General features: G+C 39.4%; 1 protein-coding gene and 1 long non-coding RNA gene across 4 annotated transcripts in view; one reads left to right on the top strand and one right to left on the bottom strand.

The window, feature by feature from the left end:
• Positions 1 to 314: 314 nt before the first annotated feature.
• The window catches only part of ABCB4 (ATP binding cassette subfamily B member 4), a 71,462-nt gene continuing 53,992 nt past the window's right edge, over positions 315 to 17,784 (top strand). For all 3 annotated transcript variants that reach the window (XM_009203514.4, XM_003896372.5, XM_009203516.4), the window contains exons 1-5: positions 315 to 2,228; positions 2,401 to 2,486; positions 5,209 to 5,263; positions 8,423 to 8,573; positions 16,731 to 16,788. In XM_009203514.4, coding sequence (XP_009201778.3) covers positions 2,124 to 2,228; positions 2,401 to 2,486; positions 5,209 to 5,263; positions 8,423 to 8,573; positions 16,731 to 16,788 — 455 coding nt within the window. In that variant the 5' untranslated portion in view covers positions 315 to 2,123. The remainder of the gene's footprint in view (positions 2,229 to 2,400; positions 2,487 to 5,208; positions 5,264 to 8,422; positions 8,574 to 16,730; positions 16,789 to 17,784) is intronic.
• Positions 8,509 to 12,773, bottom strand: LOC116274675. The gene is made up of 3 exons (XR_004183447.1): positions 12,719 to 12,773; positions 11,211 to 11,312; positions 8,509 to 8,589 (listed from the first exon to the last, which is right to left on the bottom strand). It is a non-coding gene; the product is annotated as an uncharacterized LOC116274675 (long non-coding RNA).

The raw sequence follows: 17,784 nt of genomic DNA, 5'->3' as shown, positions 1-17,784 counted from the left end.
TTGTTATAAAATAAATATAAAAGGAGCTCCTAGAATTGGCTCTAATACAGGTAAAGAAGTAAACACAGCCATATAGGCATGGCTTCTCTGTCCCCACAAACACTCATTTGTCGTAGGGCCTCACTTCTGTCCTCACATGCAGAAAACATTTGATGACCTCTTCTTGCAGGGACAACTTTGTGAATGGGCTCAGACAGACCAGCAAATACACCTCATTGCCTCGTAAGTGTTTTTATTTGTTTCAGTTTTTGTTCTGAACCTTCCTACTCCTTCAAGTATCTGCATTTACTTTCTCAAATTCTCTTTTATTAGAGACTGAAGAAACTGTCATCTCCTTACATGCTAATGAGTTTAATAATGTCCTCCAGTCACCACAAGCCTTCTTTCAAACTACACAATTCCAACTGCTTCAGTCTCAGAGTATCTTGAAATAATGATCTGACCACCTGTTAGACTCGTGAAGGGAAGGAATTTGGGTTGATTGAAGAAGATAATCCTCATGGTCATGGTAGACTGATATGGACAGAAAACATTTTAAGGAAAAATACTCAACTAAATTCATTTCTACTCCAGTATGCAGTTTCAAGTTAAGTTTCACCCTAGCTCCAGGTGGCAGGCGGAGCAAGATGGAGAGGCATAGCACAAGTGAGGGGTGAGTGCGGGAGCTGCTGGCTCCTGTTCCAGTGTTTCTTCCTTGGCCTCACCTGAACTTTTACTATAATAATAGTCATCATTTATTAGGTGCCTCCCGTGTGCAGGACACTTTACACACAGTATCCCTAATCTTATTAACACCCTTATTTTATAAATTCAATGACTAAGTCAAGAGTTACATAACCTGGCCAGACAGCTAGTACATGGGAAAGGTGAGATTCACACCAGGGTCCACCCAGCATCTCTGCTTATACCATGCTCTGCTTTAAGGTTCTCTGAGAACTCACACAAGCCTTGGGCTAACAATGTGTTAACAGTACATAGCAGGAGCAAGGACCCACTGGTCATCCTGCTACCTGATCAGAAGGAAGGAAAGTTGTATTTGTTGAACACCTACTATGTTTTAGGCATAGTACTAGGTGCTTTTACCTAGAACTTAATTCACTTATCCTCAACTCATTTATTCCTCACAATAACCTGATAAGGGAGATGATTTTATCCTCATTTTACATATAAGGAAACAGGCCTAGAGAAATGAGCACAGTGTCCAAAGTCACATAGTTAATAAGATGTGAAACTCTGAGTTTGAAAGTCTCTGGTTTCAAAGCCATGAAATTTATCGCTCCCCATTTTAGACACTTCGTTTTGGGAACAGTGTGGAGGAATTAATCAGAAAGGACAAGAAAGTCATATTCAAATAGGTGGTAGGAGTAGAGACAATTCAATACAGAGAGAAGTCTTAGATGAGAGCAGTGAATCAGGGCACTGGACTGGGATTCAGGAGGCTTCCCCTAGACTCCAGTTCCACCGATGCAGCCTCAGGCAGGACTTCACCTCTCTGGGCATCAGTTTCTTCATATGTTAAACACACGGGGTTTTAATTAGGTGATCACTAAAGACCCCTGTAGCCCTAAAGCTCTGTGTCTCTAAGTGTTGAGAGGGCACCGACAGCATTCCTCCTCCCTAAGGAGCATAATGTGATGGTTCCGGCCGGCCCTGGCTGACTCTCGCCGTCCCTGGAGATGACTGGGTTCAGTGCCACCCGGACCAGAACTGGGGATGCAGAAGCAAGAGGCGAGTCTACTGTTCTCTCTCGGTCCTGGGCCGCTCTGTGATTGTTGGGCGTCCGGAAACTGTCTCCCCTATGGGTTTAAAAAGAAAACTGAGCGCTCAGGGGGTGTGACAGTCATCTGCAGGGGCTTGGGTGGTCCATCAGGCGAGGCTCTCTCTCGGCACCCGAGGCTCCAGGCTGATCTCGGCCTTATCCGCCGCAGCTGGCGCGCCCGGGCTAGGGCTGGCGGGTCGCCAGGGTGGGCGGCGGCCCCACCCGTGCGCCCCGGCGGCGAGAGCGGCAGGCTGGGCCCCTGGCCCGCGCCTGGCCTGGGGAGAGAGACTGAGCGGGCGGCGGGAGCTGCTCCTGCCGGCCGGGGCCCTAGCCCTGGCTGCAGCGGGAGGCGTCTCGGGGCCGGATGCCCGTGGGGGGCGGGGGCGAGGCCGCGGCGAACAAAGTCCAGGCCCCTCTGCTGGAGCGTCCGCGCGCCGGGAGGTTCTGCCAGACACGCGCGAGGTCCGAGGTGAGAGAGGCCAGGGAGCGCCTGGCCGCGAGGGGAGACCCAGGACACGGGGCACGGGGCGGGAGTGGCGGGACCTTCACCCAGTGCCCCCGGGGCCTCGACCAGTCCGCCGGGCTGGACGCCCCGCGCCGGAGCGGGTGCACTTGGACCTGAGGCTGTGGTTTCTCCTCAGGCTGAGATGGATCTTGAGGCGGCAAGGAACGGAACAGTCCGGAGCCCCAGGAGCGCGGAGGGCGACTTGGAACTGGGCGTCAGCAGGTACATTCCCAGCAGCCACTGGCTTTTCCGTTACACGCGAATCAGCAGGACCAAGTTCACCCTTGGAAAGAAGTTGTAAAAATCGGTTGATGCCTTTGAAGACTTTTGTTTTGGAGGCTTCTTTGAAAGGTCTTGCATCCTTCTGACCTTGGAGCAAAAGTGTTATGTGGCCTCAAAGAATGTCACTGAGGCTCCTTTTGGAACAGATTCAGGAAGAAAAGGCTGCCTTGAAAAGTGCTCCCTTCCCTTTGTGCAGGGGGATTCAATGAATATCTGTGTTGTGTAACATTCCTTGTATTACGTAACTCTTGAAACTTTTACAAATGACTTTAATATACATCATCTGGTTGTTCAGACCTATAGGGTGTCAGACATCTGCTGTTGATGGCTGTGCTTTTTGAACGAGGGTAGTGAAACAAAAACTCCCTCCCCTCCTGCCCATCCCCTGTTATGTCTCTTCCTCCTTGTCTTACCCCTCCCCCTCCTCTCATCGCCAGGCTTGTTTGTATTTCTCCTTTCTGGGACAATCGGTGGGGAGGGGGAACTTCCGTACATCCGAATCAGTTTTGTTCAAGTGCTAGGGGGAAACAGCGCTTCCTTTGCCTTCGCGTCTTTCTCGGTTCCCCTGGCCCTTGTTAAACTCACTTCACAGGCTTTATGAAAGGCGCAGAAGCTCCCAGTCAATGGCATGTGTCTTTGTTTCCTCTTTCACTGTGGGAATAGTGAATCATTTTCGCCTTTAGCCTGAAATAGTTTATGAGGCTATTACGGTCTCTGAGTTCATGCCAGGCTACCCAGAAATAATTGACCTGTGTCAAGTCATCACCCAGAGGGACAAATTTATCAGTTTCTGTGGTTTGTCCTCAAGCTGCTAGGGGCTTGATTAGCTAACTGAAAACATGCCTATCTGATGCTTAAACTGAAGCATTATTTTAGCCTGTTAACGTGTTTGTGCAGTAACCTTGCTGTATTTCTTCTAAGTACCATGGTATTTTTTCATAGAAAATTTAGTTTTGCCATATAGAATTGAAAAAGTGATAGATGGTGTTACTTCCAATGGAAGTACTTATACACGCAATAGAAAAGTATGGTTTTCATCAGCTGGCTGTTTAGGCAGGGATTGACTGTGAGTCTATTAATAGATGGCATTTTCATGAAGAAGTCTATTTATGTATTGCACTGGCTTAACATTTGATGCATGTACAGAGGAGCTATTCCTACAAAAGGTGTAGTAACACTTCAGAACCCAGGAAAGTCCTCAGAGGGGAAGACCACAGCTCCTGCTGGGAAGAAGAAAGCAGCTCAAAAGAGAAATACAGAAAGTTAACAATAAGTTAAGACCACAAGATTACGAAATAAAATGTAATGAAACTAATTTTTATAAAAGCAGACCAAAGATAATATATTTAAAAGAAGTTAAGCCTGCTTCAATCAAATTAGTTTTATTCTTGTTCTATTTATGTTGTTATTGCCCATGGCACATTCTTTTGAACGTATTTAGTGGCAGATGTTTGTCCAGTGATTTTAGTCAATACTTTACATAATTGGGAATCATCTTATGAGTAAAACTTTATCATTTAACTGGAAAAATGTATCATATATATGTAAAAATCATCATATATATAAAAATCACACACACACACACACACACATACACTCCCTCATGGATTTTATATTATAGTATGGAGGACAGACATAAATAATGCACATACTAAATAAGTAAGCCACAGCCAATGTTAGAAGGTAATTAATGCTATGAAAAAAACATTAATCCAGGTTAAGTAGATCAGGAGTGCAAAAGGGGAGTACTTAGCAATTTTAAGTAGGGTGGTTAGGGTAGATCTTATTTTAAAGGTAATATTTGAGCAAAGACTTGAAAGAAATGAGAGGAAACAGCTGTGTGGGTATCTAAGGGGACAGCATTCCTGGAAAAGGTAACTGGCAGTGCAAAGACCCTGAGTTCTGAGTTGGGTACATGTTTTGTGAGTTCATCACAGCAGAGAGTCCAGGCTGGTTGGAGCAGAGTAAGCAGGTTTGGGAGTAGGGGTGTGGTAAGAGAGGAAATAAGCAAACAGATCATGTGGGGCCTCAAAGGTTAATGCAAGGATTTTGGCTTTTATTGTAAGAAAAAGGAAAGCCATTGTAGGTTTTTGAGCAAATAAGTAATTTATGGCTTGCATTTTGAAATGATTACCCTGACTGCTGGTTGAAGATAGACTGAAGCAGCATAGGTGGAAGTGGAGAGACTAGGCAGGAGGCTGTCCTACTGGGGACAGCAATGAAAGTGGTGATAAGTGGTTAAATTCTAGATGCACTTTGAATGTATCACCAACAAGATTCCCTGACACCACTCTCCACAATCCTTCAGAAGAATGGACATTCCTAATTTTAAATCAAGATTTTTTTTTTTTTTTTTTTTAGTTTTAGAAAACAAATGATTGACTTAGCAGACACTGTTAACATACTTTTCTTTCCTGTGTATGTGAGCTCTGTAAGGCAGGCTACCATTTCTTATGTATCCATATATCCTTGTAGTACCTTGGACAGTTACTTTTGTACTTGCTGTGTTTGTTGAACTGAACAATTTTGACATTTTGTGAACATCACTGTTATATTTGAAAACATTATAATAGTTGAATATTGTAACTAAATATATTTATGTTCAATTGATTGTAAAACATTTTGTAACAGTTTTAAATTCAAGCAATTATATTTTTTACAGCAACCAAAAAAGGAAAAAAACGAAGAAAGTGAAATTGATTGGAGTATTAACATTGGTAAGCTGTGAAATGTTAAATGTGAATAATCCTACCTTTTATTCAGATTTGATGTATTGAATCAATTACCTTTAAAGCAAATACTTTAAGATTGTCCAGCTAGGCGAGTTGACTCACACTTGTAATCCCAGCTCTTTGGGAGGCTGAGGTGGGAGGGTTGCTTGAGCCTAAGAGTTTGAGACCAGCCTGGACAACATAGTGAGATCTCATCTCTACAAAATAATAAAAATAAAAATCTTTAAAAAATAGCCATATGTCATGGCATGAGCCTATAGTCCCAGCTACTTGGGAGGCTGAGGCAGGAGGGTCTTAGGAGTCTGAGGCTGCAGTGAGCTATGATCACACCACTGCACTCCAGCCTGGGTGGCAGAGCGAGGCCCTGTCTCAAAAACAACAAAAAAACTGTCTGCAGGCAGCAATAAATTGTCCTTGCTGCACCTGTGCTAAGTTTGGCTTATTATAGTCAGTGACCCACATTCTCAAGATGGATGATTTTTTAAAAAGTAGAGACAGGCTGGCGATGACACAGGGCAGAGCTAACTGGTGTGCAAGCAAAGTGAAAATGTGTTAGTAGCACAATGCAAACTCAACAAAATTTCAGGAAATTGCATTTCTGCATTTGCTTCACAAACACCCACCCTAAATTTAGCTTTAAATAAGCTTACATATCAAGAAAGTAATTGTTAAGTACATAAATTTTAATTTAAGGAATCTACATTCACATTTGGCTTCCAAAAATTGGCTAAATAGGGGATAACTATTAGGGATTCTGATTATGCTTAAAACAGTTTTCGGTGCTTTTCTGTTGGTACAAGACAAGACAATATTTTTGGAAGAAGTCTCCTAATCTGGTTTTCATTTGAAATATGTCTTACAGAGGCAGCTCAAGAAAGCATTTGCCCATTTTTGGTAAATATGATGTGTTTCAAACTGTGACAGCCATTAATTTGATAGCAAAGAAGTTAGAATTGTCGTGTCAGCTGAAATCCAACTTAGTAATTAAATGGATAAAAAGACACCAAAACCTCCACACTCTCAAACTCTGCTGCGTACTTCTCATGTAACCACGAAGCCCCCATTCCTTGTCTTCCCTCCTCTTTTTTAATTTGTTTGTTTAAAAAGGCTCAGTAAGGGCAATTAAAAAAATTACTGCTTTGGAGAATAAATTGTTTATCAAATGAAAGCTGGTTTTAATGCATAGGTTTTAAATCTGCCTCCTACAGAAAATAAAATCCTATAAACCTTAATGTAGAAACAGAAATTTTCATTTGAATTTAAAAGTTTTAGCTTAAGTTAAATTTAAATTTAATCTTTATTTTCACCTCTTAATCGATATCTTAATAGATATTTTTTGTTGAGGATAAAGTTGTGCTCTAACAGGAGTTAGAAATATATTATTTTGTGTAAAATCACTGAAAACAAACCTAGGTTTACTTAGGATGTTGCTGTGAAATTCACTTCATTTTACATTTATGCTTAGAGGCTGTAAAATTGTATTCAGTTAATATGAAAACATTTAAAATGCTTTTTAATGTTAACAACCTGACCCTGTGCTTTTAACTGTAGCTGACAGACCCAAGTGTTCTGTTTTCCTTTTCCCGGAACCATTAAAAATGAACCTTTGGGACACTGGTCCCTCTGTGGCAATTTTAGGGACCCAGCTCCATTGGCTCTTGATTTTACCTGCTCCCATTGTTTTATACAAGTTCTGCCTGGCTTCTGACCCTTTGTCTCTTTCAGTTCCCTTGCTTGCCCTGCGTGTTTGATGATGGAGTTTGCCCCATCCCTGAAACCTTGCCTGAACTCCTGGAACTCTTTGAGAACGGTTACACACATACCCACTTTCCACCATGTGCCTCTAACCTCAGCCTCGCCCGGGTTATTGATGCAGTTTGACCTAGCTTCAGCCCTCAAAGGCTCCACTGTGCCAAGCCTGACTCATCACCCACTCTCCCAATAACTGTTCCTTGTCCCCAAAAGGGGCTGGGGAGGGGGGAATGGGCAGAGTAAAGCATTTTAAAAGAGAGGAGAGAAACAAAAAACAAGACAGGAAACTATAGAAATGGAAACATAAGAGGAGGAAAATGTAGTGTAGAAGGCAGAGGAGGAAAGAAGAACAAAGAGAAAGAGTACCATAAATGGGTCAATCAAAAACAGAAAGAAAAGGTGAGAAATGGAAGAGGACTAATAAGACAGTAACAAAGTCCTTTGAAGTGTTAGGACACTGATCTGCTGGTTAGTTCTTGGGCGTTGTGCACTTCACTGTGACAACTGGTATCACCCTTCCCCTCTGTAAGTAGTACTGTGTCCAAGATTCTTGGTGTGGCTCACCAGCATAGGCCTTCTATCTCTCTCTAACTTCCTCTCCCACACTTTGTACTGTGCCCTTCAGGAATTCCACTGCTAGGGGTTACTTAAGCATTCCATCTAGTTTCTAGTTACCTTCTTGTTATAAGCCTAATTCTTCCTACTTCTTCTACACTCGCCGATTCTTCTCCAGGGAACTCCCTCTTACCTTCAAGGTTCTGCATATTTGGCAGGTGACACTGGTGACAAATAAATTTTTACAAAAGGTTCTACATAAGGATCTCCATGAGCAAGACTTCCCTAAGGTGCACATATAGACACACTGTAATGTTTGTTGTGCTTCACTACTGAGTTGCCTTTTTAAAGCTAAGTTAAACCTTTTAAAGGGATCTTATGTCAAAACTCAGAGCATCTATTTTCCCCTATTTTAAATTCTCCCTCTGAAATATTCTGAATGCTTTTTTAAAGGAGGTGGTGTGTATGTGTGTGTGTGTGTGTCTGTGTGTGTGCGTGTTTAAACTTAATGTCTTTTCCTAGCCATTCTTTATTACTGCAGGAGCTCTGGGAGATCAAATAATATTTCTTAAACCTTTATCCCTTCTGATTGTATTGTAATTATTTATTCAAATCAGATACTGATTAACCATAATTAGATTGATTTCTTCACAGAACACAAAATAAACAGAATCATGAAATTAAGGCGTTAATGATTTGAAGACCTCCTTTTCTAAGACATTCATTTGCAACTCTTAAAAAAGTACTGACTTTAAATAAAAATCCAAATAACATATAATTAGGGAAGAGGAGAAATTCCATTCCACAGCTAAGTATTATTTTATTTCCTTTTTTTAGTTTCGATACTCTGATTGGCAGGATAAATTGTTTATGTCGCTGGGTACTATCATGGCCATAGCTCACGGATCAGGTCTCCCCCTCATGATGATAGTGTTTGGAGAGATGACTGACAAATTTGTTGATACTGCAGGAAACTTCTCCTTTCCAGGTAAGCATTTCTTTACCTTTTAAAAAAATCCATAGCATTTCTTTAACTGGGTAAACATTTGGAAGTTGATTTTGCTATTCATTACCATCTTACTTAATGATTTGGATATCTGGATGACTCCAGATATCATAGAAGGAGTTGTAAAATTCTCAGAAAATTGTTCAAATACTCATTTAAATTTAAAGAAATACATGTATTCTTGTTTGACTTTCAATACAGGTGAAGCTTCTAAATAAAGTAAAGAAGTCACTCTACTTGAGAACAGTGGAAATGTAATGAGTATATATCTATGCAGTATCCATCCTATTAGTAATTGCTGATGAGTTTCAAAACACATCAGTTAAACATGGCAGTACTTCTTAGCTGTATTTAGCTTGCAGATCTGTTTCTGGGTTTTCTTTTCTTCTCTCCCCTTCACCTTAAAAAAATTATACCCATTTCTGTCTCTAATTTTGGATCAACCAGATTGACTGGAACTTGAGATGGCACTTCACTAAAGAGTGAATGGATTCAAAATGTCCCTTGGAATTCACCCAAAGGACTGTAATTACTGAAGAGCCAAAAGAGTCCCATAAGTTAATGTTATCAATAAGAGAGGCCCTGACAATAGCATGAGAGTGGGGTTCCAATAGACATACTTATTTTCATAGTAACCAAATTCAACATAGAAATGAAGATTTTCATGCTTTCTACCAAGCCTGAAGCCTCTTTTCTCTAACAGACCTTTGGGCACTGGGCTGGAGAAGACTGAGTGAAACTTTACTGTTGCACAGATGGTAGAATATTTTCAAAACACTGGTAAAGGAAAGGCAGCTTTCTTAGCAAAGATATCTAAGACAAATTATCATTTAGACAGCATTGAATGAGAATTTACAATGTTCACTGACTGAAAACTACATATTTAGTTACTATTGTAGGCCTTATGTGTAAGTTCCTAAGAGAATAGGATTGCTTAATTAATACAACAGAATATGTTTACATAAATATTGATAAATATTAATGCCTTTTTAAAATCTGATAAAAGCATCCTTTGAATATTTAAAGCAAACTCCTATAAAAAGTTTATTTATTCTCAAGTAATATTGTCTCTGAAAAAATACCTCTTCATAATAAAAATAACAGAAATGGTGATTTTTCATTGTGCTTACTATGTGCTAGGTCCTATGCTGAGCACTTTACATACATTATTCCACTTTACCCTCACAAGAAAAATACTACACAGTAGGTAATGTTATCTTCTGTGATAGATGTTAAAACCAAGGCTTGGAGAGGGCAAATAACTTGTCCATAGTTACACTGCTGGTGGATGTTAGGACAGAATTCAAACACAGGTCTTTCTGCCATCCAAACCATGCTCATTGTCATATATATTACAGGGTCAATGTAGATGATTAGGAAAAAAAGTGCTTGGGAAAGTTTTAAATGGATTGCTTATTTGTGACTAGTGACCAAAACTTTAACATAAACACTATGAAGTTGTGATAGGACAGATAGTTTAAGAAGTCTTTAAAGAGGCCAGGCACAGTGGTTCATGCCTGTAATACCAGCACTTTGGGAGACCGAGGTGGCGGATCACCTGAGTTTGGGAGTTCAAGACCAGCCTGACCAATGTGGAGAAACCCCATCTCTACTAAAAATACAAAATTAGTCAGGCCTAGTGGCTCATGCCTGTAGTCCCAGCTACTCTGGAGGCTGAGGCAGGAGAACCGCTTGAACCCAGGGGGCAGAGGTGGCGGTGGGCCAAGATCACACCATTGCACCCCAGCCTGGGCAACAAGAGCAAAACTCCGTCTCAAGAAAAAAAAAAAAAAAAAAAGAAAGAAAAAGGTCTTTAAAGAAATGGGAGAGTAGGAATTTTCTATTGTCTATTTGTTTTCCTAGAAAATCTATAGATCTACAACATATTAATTTTATATACATATAGAGCAGGATGATGCCCATATTAAGACACCTCAGTTAAAAATCTATTTCTCATGGAATACTACACATCTATAAAAAATACAAAATCACGAGCTACTTGGGAAGCTGAGGCAGGAGAATTGCTTGAACCCAGAAAGTAGAGGTTGTAGTGAGCCAAGATCGTGCCACTGCACTCCAGCCTGGGCGACAGTGCAAGACCTTGTCTAAAAAAAACAAAAACAAAAACAAAAACAAAATTGTGTCCTTTTCAGCAACATGAATACAGCTGGAGGCAATTATCCTAAGCAAATTAACACAATAACAGAAAACCAAATGTTGCATATTCTCACTTATAAGTGGGAGCTAAGCATTGGGTACACATGGACATAAAGATGAGAACAAAAGACACTGAGATCTACTAGAGAGGGGAGGGAGGGCAGCAAGGGTTGAAAAACCAAATACTAGGTACTATGCTCACTACCTGGGTGACGGGATCATTCATATCCCAAACCTCAGCATCACACAATATCCCCATGTAACAGACCTGCACATATACTCCCTGAATCTAAAATAAAAATTGAAATTATTTTAAAAAGAAGAAAGAAATGCAGACTCCCAGGCCACATCCTGGACCCACTGAATTAGCAATGGTATTTTAGCAAGACCTTTCCTTCCCCACAGTGAATCAGAGATGCATTTATGCACATTAATGTTCAAGGGTCTATTAAGTGGTCTGACCTTCCAGATGGGGAGCTGGGTTTCTCACTCATCCCTTTAGTAGCAGGACAATGACGCTATAGGAACTTATACCAGCTGTCTTTGATTTCAATCTTATTTCATCTGGAAAAAAAAAAAAAATCAAAGAAACTACAAAGACGCTTCTCCAGCTCCTGAATTGTCAGCATCATATTTCCACTGCCCCTACTTTGAAATTATCTTTGGGTTTCACATTTCCTGATTTTCAAACCATAAAGCACCATTTATTAGAGCACCAATAGAATATTTTTGTGGAATAAGACCCAACTTTATCTGTTCATGTATGGTCTAGCACCTCTTTTCAAGTGTTGCAGATATTATCTCTTGGTGACTCACATTAGCCTTCCAGTGAAGCACTTGTATGCCCATAAAACATCTGTGAAATAATATAGAGAAACTGGTGATTACTTCTAGGGAGAGAAAGTGAGTGGCTTTGAAAATGGGTGGGTGTGATGTCTCCCTGTATTCTCACTTGTAACTGTTGACATATACACCTTTACCAAGAAAAAATAAATTTAAAGTGATTTTTTTTTAAAAAAATGGCTTCTACACGTGGTTAAAAATATCAGATTAACAGATGAATCGAAAAATAAAACATGGTAGATACATACAATGGAATATCATTCAGGTTTTTGAAGGGAAATAACTTCTGACACATGCTACGTCATAGATGAACCTTGAGGACATGATGCTAAATGAAATAAGCCACTCAAAAAAAAAGATAAATACTGTTTGATTCTACTTTTATGAGGTATCTAGAGTAAAATTCATAGGAACGCAAGTGGAATGGTGGTTAGTAGGGGTTGTGGGGAGGGACAGTAGGGAGCTGTTGTTTAATGGGTATAGAGTTTCACTTTTGCGAGATGAAAAAGTTCTGGAGGTTGGCTGGACAACAGTGTGAATATACTTAACAGTACTGAACTGTACACTTAAAAATAGTTAAGATGGTAAATTTTATGTAACATATCACAGTTAAAATTTTTAAAGTCAGATTAAAGCAATGCAATTCACTTATCACAGATCATTTCTCTTTTGGACCAACTTTATTAGTTCTGTTTTTGTTTTTACTAATACCAGAATAATTCCCAACTTTCTTACTTGGAGAACTTTTCTTGTTTTTTTTTTTTTTTCTTTTTTAACTTGTGCCTAATTATGAAACTGAATGGCTTTGTAGCTGGACATGGCAGAGAGGTGCCAAATTCAAGGTCTGTCTGGGGAACGGCCCAAGCAAGTCACTTACAGACCTGTGGTTGACACAGAGATAAACTCATGAGAGTTGCCAACTTTGTTTTGGTAGCCTCTGAATTATAAACACTCCTGTTATGACACTTGGTACCCTGTAGCCATGTTTCTCGTTAGGCTTACTGGATGGATTTAGATTGGAAAGTTCCTCAAATGTTATGAATTTCCAACATCCACTCTTTGGTCATTTGTAAAAATAATATTCGCATACCTCTTTGAAGACAATGAAATCTTTAAAGGATACTTACTCTAAATCCAGACTGCTTATTGATGTGTTGAGAGTTGTAGAGTTTAGCAAAAATCATGGGGATTGGGAACAGATAGAGTGAGTACTTAGCTGAGGTTCCAGCTTATCTCATAGAGATGTTTACTTAGTCTATTCTTTAGAATTGTTGGATGCTTGGACAACCAGACTTAATAGGAGTCAAATGAGAAGGGCATGTTAGAAGAAAAAAAGGTTTATGTTACAAGAGGGTCTGACAATGACTTATTGTGAGCAAAGCCCGTCCTTGTCAACAGAATAAAGCTACTCCATGACAGGGTTGTTCCCTCACAATGAGTCAGTTGTGCAGAAACTATGCACACAACATTCTGCATCCAAAACATTAAGGACAGAGTTGGAGAAAACAGTTTTTCTGCAGAGTGTCAAGGACTTGATATCTTTTATGCTGTCTCTGTGACTGTAATAATCTAGAAAATTCTGGGGGGAAATAGCTGCACCCTGATTGTCCTTGCATTGCCTCTTGGTTGAGGGAAAAAATGCCATTTTGAGCCCCAAGGCACCTTCATTAATTGTCCATCGTGCCTAGGGTGCCTGAACAAACACCAGCTCTTTATTTTGAGATGAATAATTCTATGTGGTAAAAGAAGTCCTAGGCAACATTTAAAAATAACTAAAAGCATGTAATTGGATTGTTTGTAACACAAAGAAAGGAGAGATGCTTGAGGTGATGGAAACCTCTCCTTCTTCCTCTTCGAAGAAAAAGAAGTCTTGGGCAGATTCAGGAAAGGTGGACACTGACTTACTTTGAGACTCAAAAGTGAAAATGAAGACTATGTTTCCCTATCTAATCCTTAATGTATACACTGCTTATTCAGACCCTTCACCCATGAGCTGTGTGACCATGGGCAAGTCTCTGAACCTCTATAATCCTTACTGTTCTCACCTTTGAAAGGTAAGCATAAATTTACTGATAGAATTAAGTGAGATGATTTGTGTAAAGTGTCTGGAACATAGTAAATGATCAATAAATATTGGGAGAAACTAATTATAAGAACTTGGAAATGAAACAACCCACTCTGTTTCTTCATTTATAACATGTACAGGTTATATAGGTATTCTCTAAAATGAATAGGTAGCTTCAGGACTTCCCCAGTTCCTTACTATGGGAGGCATTCAGGTGGACTGGGGTGTAAGTTTTACATCCTGGCATATTAGAATCAACCAGGACACTTTTTCTTTTTTGAGACAGGGTCTTGCTCTGTTGCCCAGGCTAGAGTGCAGTGAAGTTATCATAACTCACTCCAGCCTTGAACTCCAGGGCTCAGGTAATCCTCCTGCCTCAACCACCTGAGTAGCTGGGACTACAGGCACCTGCCACCATGCCGGGCCAACTTTTTGTAGAGGTGGGTTTCACCACGTTGCCCAGGCTGGTCTCAAACTCCTGGCCTCAAGGGATCCTCCCACCTCAGCCTCCCAAACTGCTGTAATTACAGGTGTGAGCCACTGGGCCTGGCAGGAGGCACTTTTAAAAAATGTGATGCTTTGGACTCAACCAGAGATTCTGGCTGCATTGGGCTTGAGTGGAGCCTGGGCATCTGTAATTCTTAAGCTCCCCATGTAATTCTAATGCACAGACAGCATTAAGAACCACTAAGCCAAATGACCATGTAGATATCGTTTATGAGACTGAAGCAGAATAGGTAGCATCTGACAAGACCAGGACTAGGCTCTTTTCAGATCTAGCATACCATGACTCTCCAGGCGACACACCAACATACATTTAGTTCACCTTTGTCCCAGGCAACAAAGTGTCTGAGTTTCCCCGGGGGGTTCTGGGGCTCCTCAGGTTACTAACCCAGCACTAGATTTCCATTCTTAGGACTCTGAGAAAGGAGCGGGTCCAATCTGGAATGCTCATAGATTCTTTCCTAGGAGGGAGAGTCAATTTGAGTTGATATCTGTGTTAGTCCATTTTGTGTTGCTATGAACGAATATCTGAGACTGGGTAATTTATAAAGAAAATGTGGTTTTTTGGCTCATGGTTTGGCAGGCTGTGAAAGTATGGTACCCACATCTGTTTGGAGCTTCTGGCGAAGCCTCAGGAAGCTTTTACTCAATGAGGGAAGGTGAATGGGGAGCAGATGTGTCATATGGAGAGAGAGGGAGCAGAAGGGAGAGGCCAGGCTCTTTTTAACGACCAGCTGTCACATGAACTGAGTGAGAATTTGCTCATTATCTCAGGGAGGGCACCAAGCCATTCATGTGGCATCTGTCCCGTTGACCGAAACACGTCCCATCAGGCCCCACCTCCAACACTGAGGATGAAATGTGAGATTCGGTGGGAACAAACATCCAAACCATATCAGTATCTTTATTGAGAGAATTTAAAAGTTTGAGGTAGGTGTTGAAAGAGAGGAAAAACTTATTTCAGATTTCACCCAATTTTTCAGTTCAGGGAAATGAAAAACCACAATGAGTTTTACAAATGCCACAGCTTTAGAATAACTTGTCTGCCTCTAGTTCCAAACACTATTATAATTTGCTCTATTTAAAACTTCAGGATGGAAATGAACACACAGAAATGAACTGATAAGATGAAAAGTAAAATAGGGCATGAATCTTCAAGGTTCTGATAGCTTATAAAGAGCTAGATTCATAATCAGAAATTTCACTGTGAACATCAGTAGAATTTATAATCCTGGGGGAAAGATTATGCTGCAGTTGGGGCCAGATGCCTGGTAATTTATCCTGACAGTAGTTTGAGTTTTAAATAAATTTCAACCTTATCTTTCTTTGGAAAAAGATAAGGAGGATACACAGCACCATGAAAACATGACCCCTGGGCTATTTACACATGGCAAAGGAACAAAGAGACCAATTTCTCTCCTAGGACCATGGAAAATGAGAAATATGTACCCTGATGTATTTTCTCAACAATGCTGTGGTGATATTTTATCCTATTATTTTGTGAATGCAGTAGATGTCAGCTGTTTCTTATTTTTTCATTTGTGTTTTCTAAAAAGTAAAAATAAGTCATTATCACATGAATAAATCAGTACAGTATAGTGTTACGAGCATAGACCAAATTGCCTGGGCTGACTTTCAGCTCTGCCACTTACTAGCTGTATGACATTAAGTAGGTTATTTTATTTATCTGTGCCTCCATTTCCTCTTTTATAAAATGGGGTTTGTAAAATAGTCTCACCTCATAAGATAATTCAATGAATTTACACACTTAAAATATTCAGAACAGTGCCTGGTATTTAATAAACGCTCAATAAACATCAACTATTATTAAAACATGAAAATCAGGAAAGATACATTGACATTTTATCAAATTAGCTCAAATTAATAGACAATAGATTTCTTTCCAATTAACCCTGCTTCAAAAATACTAGAATACAGCAGTGCTGGTAAACAAGAGGTAGAATGCAGGATATTCATTTATTGCCAGTGATCACTGACGTGCCTTTGAGCAACCAAGTTATCTTCCCTTTCTAGTTTTTCCTCCTTTGCGATGGATAAACTTAGCCTTTCCCTTACTTATGTCATATGAGTTGTGTAAAGAAAAAACACACAGATATAAAAATAAAATTTATTGAAGTACCTATAAAGTGCTTTGAGCCACCAAAAAAAGTGCCTCTTAAATCCTGTGTTTTCTATTTTAAATATTTCTTAATCCCTTCTCTGTCTTCTGTGTGTCTTGTGGCTTCCTCGTCTCTTCAGTGGCTCCTCTATGCCTCCTTAGAAGGCTGCTTTGCTAAAGGCTGAGACTACCAGGATGGGGGAAAGACCTGGGAGGGCTTATCTTCCCTTTCTTGGCCCTTAATGTCCAGTACCTAAACCCTTGGGCTCTTTACTTGAGTAAAGTGAAAATAATGCACTTGAGTGTGCAAAGAAAAGAGTGTTTTTTAAAGAGAACCTTAACAATAGCATCTTCTAGCTTTCATACATTTAAATTAACAGATTTTTTAAAACCTGGCAATGACTATAATAGTTTGATCTTTTAACATGTTTTATTTTATTTTTTAATTTAGTGAACTTTTCATTGTCGCTGCTAAATCCAGGCAAAATTCTGGAAGAAGAAATGACTAGGTAACTCATATATATGGTGTACTTTTTTAAAGTTCCATTTGAAAATAATTTCAAATTATAGAATTATAAGAATATACAAATAACATGTATACCCAGATTCACCTATTGTTATCATTTTTTGCCCCCAAATCCCAATTTAAATTAAGATGCACACATCATGGCCTTTTACTGCAGTATGACTCCTAAGAATAAGGATATTTTCTTACATAATCACGGTACAGCCATTAGCTTCAGTAAATTTCAATACTTTTATCTAATATAACATCAATATTCCAATTTTGTCATTTGATCCAATAATGTCATTTATGGCATTTTCTCCTCCTTCTAGTTTCTCAGTAGTAATCTCTAAAGCCTGTAAGCATGATGTTTGTATGTCTGCATAGCAATGTTGCTGATTGTAACAAGTGCTGTCTGTACACTGAAAGGCCTGAAAGGTGTCTATCTGGAAGCAGTTTATAAAATTAGATAATAAAAATTTGAAAGTATTGATATGTACTTATTATTTTTTAAAATACTAACTTTCTACTAATTTGGTAAAACCTTCATTCCAAATTAGTTTGAATTCATGACATTTTACCATGTCATTTTTTAAAAATATTTCAAATTCTGACAAATAGGAACAGAGTTTTTGGTTCTTTGTATAAAGAATGTGGAAAAACCAGTATGGAAAGGATGATTTCACACGTTCAATCTGCTTATTACTATATATGCAATATGTAAATAGTAGTGAACTTTTCAGTACAATAAGATATACAAGTCTAGAATATAATTATGAAAGAGGAGTTAAATTGTATCTCAAATTATCAATATCAGTTAAAAACAAATCATTAACTTTTTTACAGTTAACAACAAAAATTTATCCATTTTCTTTAGCTAACAGTTCAAATAAACAGATTTGCCATCATGGAGCTCATCATTTTATAATTTAAGAAAAGAAAAAAATGTAATGTCTCTTTGTTATAATGTATACAGTTTTTGTTATCAGTTTAGTAAATT

Source organism: Papio anubis, chromosome 4 (assembly GCF_008728515.1).
Source record: "Papio anubis isolate 15944 chromosome 4, Panubis1.0, whole genome shotgun sequence".
Taxonomy (NCBI): domain Eukaryota; kingdom Metazoa; phylum Chordata; class Mammalia; order Primates; family Cercopithecidae; genus Papio; species Papio anubis.
The sequence above is the reverse complement of the archived record's forward strand: the minus strand, read 5'-3'. Positions and strand labels throughout refer to the sequence as shown.